General features: G+C 48.4%; 1 protein-coding gene and 1 pseudogene across 1 annotated transcript; both read right to left on the bottom strand.

The window, feature by feature from the left end:
• Positions 1-1,745: 1,745 nt before the first annotated feature.
• On the bottom strand, positions 1,746-2,413 carry LOC136472215 (uncharacterized). Its single transcript, XM_066469947.1, has one exon. The coding sequence runs from the start codon at positions 2,392-2,394 to the stop codon at positions 1,792-1,794; it is 603 nt and encodes a 200-aa protein (XP_066326044.1). The 5' UTR covers positions 2,395-2,413; the 3' UTR covers positions 1,746-1,791.
• Positions 2,414-3,259: 846 nt separating this feature from the next.
• Positions 3,260-5,940, bottom strand: LOC136472214 (protein MET1, chloroplastic-like; annotated as a pseudogene).
• Between the last annotated feature and the right edge of the window lie 89 nt (positions 5,941-6,029).

Below are 6,029 nucleotides of genomic sequence, written 5' to 3'. Positions count from 1 at the left end.
AAGACTGGGAAAGGGTGCGGTAAGGTTCAGGAAGGGTCAAGGAAGGTTCGGTGGTGGCGGCGGGCTATGCGCTGAGCTGTAGTGAAGGAACGAGCGGTGGCCACGGAGCTTCCACGGCGGCCATGGCAGCAGCTCCGAGCGAGAGGGAGAGGCAGCGCGAGAGAGTGCCAGAGGGAGTGAGGGCGAGTGGGAGAGAAGCTCGGCGAGTGCTCTGGTGCTCCACTACGTCGAGCAAGGCACAGGGGCGCGTGGCAGCAGGGCAAGCAATGGTGGGGCGCGAACTGCTGCATGGCGACCACGTTGGCGTTCCGTCGAACAGGTGGCAGGCGCCAGGAGTGGGCGAGGTGGACGCCGGATTGGGCCAGATCTGGGCCGATTTAGACCTCGAGCCCAAAACAAAGTTTGAAGCCCAGCGAGCTGCTCTACATTTTTCATTTAGAGACCAAGGTCATTAGAGCTCTTCAACAGCGGGTAATTAAGCCACAAACTGTCAGTGTCAGCGCCTTGATAACGGTCACGGAAATTCACTTTCGGAAGTCAAAACTCGGATCAAACTCAGTGCAACTTTTTGCATGCTCTTCTCCATAATATAACCTTCAACTTTTATTTTTGGACCAACTCAAGTTGCTTAGCGAATTTCGGAGAACGCGGAATGCCAACGTCGTTGCTTAGCGAAACTCCAGACTTAGAATATTTCTAAGTGCTGAAAACAACAGCAAATTCGATCTTGTGACCTTGATTTGACTTACTTCCAAGCTGATCTAGCTCTTAGTCCAAAAACAAAGTTTGTTCTACATGATATGGACTACAACTTTCATTTAAGGTCCAACCTCAAAACTGGTATAGAACCTGCTGTTCTACTTTGACCAAAGTAGGATCACGATGAAGCTTAAATTATCCTTTTTGATCCATTGGAGCATTTTCTTGGCATTTGCCCAACATGAACCTTTCATGACTTTTGTTGTAGAGTTCATCTAGAGTCATTTTGGCAAGGTTGCAAGGTTTGGTTGACATCTCATGTTCTCATTCACTTAATAGTGCAATTCAAGCACTTAGTAAAATCATTCCAACAAGGATATAACTTATCATTTCATGTGACTTTTTGATTCCAAACTTCATGAAACTTTTCGAGTGTCCAATATAGATGGGTATTGATGTGAGACATATGAAGATATCCCAATCACACCACCCAAGCATATATCTTGAAAAGTGGTCTATAGGCGAGCAAAGGTGCAATATCCAAGTTTAGGTTGGGGCTCGTTTCTATAGGTTTGACCTTGACATCTTCATCATCACTTAATATACCATGTTTTAGCTCAAACCCATTGCTTAACTGGTGGCAAACACCTAGGGTGTTACACGGGGCGTGTGCCACCGATGCCTGGAGCCGTGTGGAAGATGGCCGCCGCCGCCAGGCGTGCGCGGGCCCTCGCCGCCGGGCACGTGACCAACAGCCGAGCGGGCACATCTCCAGCGGGGGCCGCGCGGGTGCATCTCTGTCGAGCCCTCGCCACCACTGGGACCTCTGCTGGCGGGCGCATCTCCACCGGGAGAGGTGGACGGAGGGAGAGAGAGAGAGAGAGAGTGGAGGGAGATGAGAGCCGCCGCCGCCTTCTTCTAAGAGAAAAGGGAGGCGTGCTATTGGAGAAGGAAGGATTTGGATAATTGACCTATTTACTGTATAGAACTTAAATCTGAGTATAGGTCGTTGATTTAGGTATCGATTATCGGAGATAGTCTTACAAGGCAAGAAACAAGACTGCCTGGAAAAAAAAAAAGCATGCTGAGAACTCAGGGGTATCCATATCCCCAGACTTTGCCGCCGGAGAAGAGATTGAGGCAGAGCACGCACGCAACCAGCAGCACACCTGGGATCCACCAGCCGCTGCCGCCGTCGGAGAACATGGCGCACAGCACCAGGCACAGCAGCAGCAGCATGAAGAACCCCAGCCCGGCGCCCCCTCCGCCGCTCCAGTCGCCGCCGAAACCACCGCCGTACCCGTAGCCGTAGCCGTAGCCGTACCCTCTGTCCGGCCGGTAGTAGTATATGCCGGCGAAGTAGACCACCACCAGCAGCAGGAGAGCGGTGAGCACGATGTTCTGGATGAGGAACATGACCGCCACCAGCACCACCGGCACCAGCACCACCTCGCTCCGGTTGCCGGCCACGGCCAAGGCGAGCAGTAGCGCTGCGGCGCCGAGGGCGAGGACCAGGAGCACGGCGTTGTCCGTCACCGTCTCCTGCAACTCCGTCACCGTCTCGTACCACCCCATCAGGGTCTCTTGGCAGATGACCCATCCCAGTGCCACCACGACGATGAGCGGCACCACCGGCGATGGCCCCCGGCTCGCCGCCCACGATGGCGGTCCGCCTGGGCTTCCCCAGTAGCTCATGATCACCTCTACAGTTCTACTGAGATATGTATCTGAAGATAATTTCCTCTTTTTTTTGCTGTTCTTAGTAACAGAAGACTGCTTGTTGCAAATGGCAATGCAGGCCTAACAAGTTCCTGGTATATATATGGATTCATGCTCATCTTGTTCCAACTAATTTTTAACCACCTGCTTCTGCTTTTGTATGTGTAATGCTGATGTATGTCTGTCTGGAGTGTGGGTAGGGCAGGAGCCCAACTTTGATCTGGTAGATGAGCTGATCCCAGAGAAAGATGACACTGAAGACAAGGACTTGCAGGTCAGGTCATTCTCATGCTTAAGTCACAATCACAAACTAATTGAACTAGGGTTTAGTGAAGAAAATATTCTTTTTATCGACTCCATTAAGACTTAAAAGCTGGTTGGGTAAGCTGAAAATGATGGCTGATATCATGAGCTGGACCATGGATCACTTCAACCACAAAAACTGTCAACCCATAGTGGGAGTAGTTATGGGTCTCAGTACAATATGTCTTATTGTAATAGATAAAAGATAAGGTACTGGCAAAGCTTATGTTACCGGTCACGAGCCAAAATTACAATTTGTTCAGATTGACCACAAAGTTCAGTGAATATAGCACATTGGTTTCTACAGGTCATGAAAAAAGGATGCTTCTGTATGATTCTAGAATCTGTGCATGACAATGATTCCTATATCTTTGATCTTTGAAGTTTGGATTGGAACCTGAGTGGTAGAAACTTTTTGTGACAAAATCTCTATGCTGATGAGAGCAGCATTGACAATCGAAGCATTTCTGAAAAGCGTGCTGCCTTTCGGTAATAAAATTGAGTAACTGTATAACCAATAGTGCATGAAAATTAGACAAGCCATTAGCCTCAAATAATTGTATATTTCCTTTCCCTTTTATGTATATCACTCAGAATGTTTTGTGAGATGGAGTACAGCAGCAGTCAGCTGAGCTTCTTGTGCACAGCAAAAATTGGTTCTAAGAATGAGCAGCCTATTGCAGGCCATACACAAGCAGAGCCCCTACTCCGGCGATGCCGATTACAAAACTTATGATCACCTGCAATAGGCGGCAGCGCACCGCCGATGGCCTTCCCAGTGGCAGCATCGTACCTTGCAAATCGCTTCTTTGGCGCATTGCATTGTGGGCAACCATATTCATCAGGCTGCAGCCAGACAGAAAATGGTTAAACTTCATCAGACGAATACTAAAATACAGTACTTAATTAGATATAAACAGAAAAGGTAAACACTTAATTCTGTAATTGATTTAGAGAGAGAGATGCATTGCTTACCTGTTCTTCAAAAGGCTTGGGTAGGAAGTATATGAATCCACAATCAAGGCAGATGTGTGTTGCTCTCTCCTGAAAAAGGGGACATTTGCAGTTTATAAAATACATGCAGAGGCTTCAAGTTGGAGAACAAAAAAGCCATGGTTATGCTGATCCTGCCTTTTGTGCATCAGTCAACTTCCGTCCAAACCGAGGCGGTGCCGGCCTCTTAGGTAGGCGCTTCACATCAACTTCGGCACCCCTGAGATCACTCAGATGAGATTTGGGGGAAGTATAATCATTTCACTAAATTTAGCAATATTAAATCATAATCCCTAACCATGTAGCCAGGATAATCCAAGGGATCAAGTGTGTACCTGCTCACGAACAAAGTAGACGGAGTCTGGCTTTGCTTGGATGGCTGTCTTGGTGAACCCAAGCTTATCTGCAGGCCACAGCTCATCTCCGAAGAAGCTACTTGTGTACAAGACCTGGTCGCCAGGCTTTCAGACCAGCTCTTGCTGCATTCCCTCCAGACTCCACAGACTAATAATCCCATGCCGAAGAAACAAATCAATCATAGTTACTGTTTGCAATACTTGCCTCCAGATTCAGAGAATCATACTGAAGTGAACATGTTGTTTACATAGAAGCAATTAACAATTGGATCTTCAGCTTCAAATCATGACTAGTGCGAGAATTTTGAATTCAGTGAAGCAAGGTGACTAGTATATTTATGAAACATCAGTTCGTGGCTGAAATCTGCATTCCAGGATCATGCCGGGAGACAAGGACAGGAAGTAGCCAATTGACAGTGAGATAATGGAAGGGGTGAATAAATCTTGAAGGAGGAAGATCAAATAATTTGGAACTTTAGCTCTAATGGTAAATACTCAGTACAATCTTTGTATGCGGTGATCAGTCATAGATGGAGTTATACCGGTGTCTGTCCATGCTGCTTGGAAAATTAATATTCCACCTCGGATTCAGATTTTTCTTGTGGTTGTTAACTAAGAACATGTTACTTATACTAGGGATAATTTGGCCAAGAGAAGAGAGGTCTTGGACCAGTCTTATCTTTTCTGTAGTGAGAGGGAGTCTATTTGTCATCTGTTTTTTGATTGTTGTGTGGCCAAATGTTGCTGGAGTACTATTTCCGAACTTCTAAATTCCAGGGAAGTGGTAAATTTTGAGTATGTGGCCGCTAGATGGGTTGCTATTGCTAGTAAAAAGCATGAATTGTACAATATCATTAGCTCAGCTTTTTTGTGGTGTCTGTAGAAATTTCGTAACTCTTTGTGCTATCAGGGAGCAATTTGGTTAGGCGAGAGAAGTGTATCTTACTGATGATTGTCAAGATGTTGGGGAGATGGACACCGATGTACAGCCAGGATCTAGGGAGGAGAGTGGAAGCTTTGTGCAACAATTGCAAAACCAGGCTACTCGACCGCCAAGAATCGACTGGCAGGGCGGGGCTCTGAACTGCTCAAGACTGGGATCGCTGGCTCCTCTGCGTTTGCGACGGGGCTGTTTGGATGCTCATCAGTCATCACACGAATGAAGACTTGATGGTGACCCAATGTAATCAAAATGTATTGGAGTAGTGGTGCTGTTGGCTTTGTGGCGGGCGCGCCAATTCGCTGGAACTTAACTGTCTTGAACGCTTTATGATCAATAAAGCGGGGGGAACCTTTTCTCTGAAGAAAAAAACAAGGACAGGAAGCAATGAAAACGCAAGTGAAGAGGACTAACAGTGATGACGACGCCACCGCCGGGCTTCTGGCCCAAGGCTAACCCAAGCGGCTTGTCGACCTCCACCTCGATGTTCTTGGCGGCGGTCCTCGCGTTCACCTGCAGCAGCCTCCGCCGCCCGCCGCTGCCTCTCCGGTGGTCCGGCCGCCCACCTCCTGTCCACCAGCGACACCCCATGGAAGGCAGTCTTCTGCACCATGCATACGAACATCAGCGATCACATGAAACAAACCACAGAAATAAACAGCAAGAACGGACGCATCCCTACTCACAGTTGATGCAGAGATGATGGAAGGAGGCGCCTGCTGCTGAGCTCTGATAATGGAGCCGTGCTTGGGAAGGGAAGGGACAGCCACGGAGGAGAACGTGGCAGCCATGGTGAGGGGCTGCGAGGATGGCGGCAGGTGGAGGTGTGGGGCTGCCGAGGTGGAGGAAGGGGATGGCTGCTGGCTGCCATTTGGATGGATGGAGATGCTGTGGTGTGCTGCCTGTGGCTAAGGCAAGAGTGATGCTCATGGCCTCTTGTCGTGTGGAAACTGTGCGGCTGACACTGACTTGTCGGGACACAGTGTGCACTCGCCCATTTCTTTTTTCCTGTTGGCACG

This window comes from Miscanthus floridulus, chromosome 8 (assembly GCF_019320115.1).
Source record: "Miscanthus floridulus cultivar M001 chromosome 8, ASM1932011v1, whole genome shotgun sequence".
In the NCBI taxonomy this organism is placed as follows: domain Eukaryota; kingdom Viridiplantae; phylum Streptophyta; class Magnoliopsida; order Poales; family Poaceae; genus Miscanthus; species Miscanthus floridulus.
The sequence above is the reverse complement of the archived record's forward strand: the minus strand, read 5'-3'. Positions and strand labels throughout refer to the sequence as shown.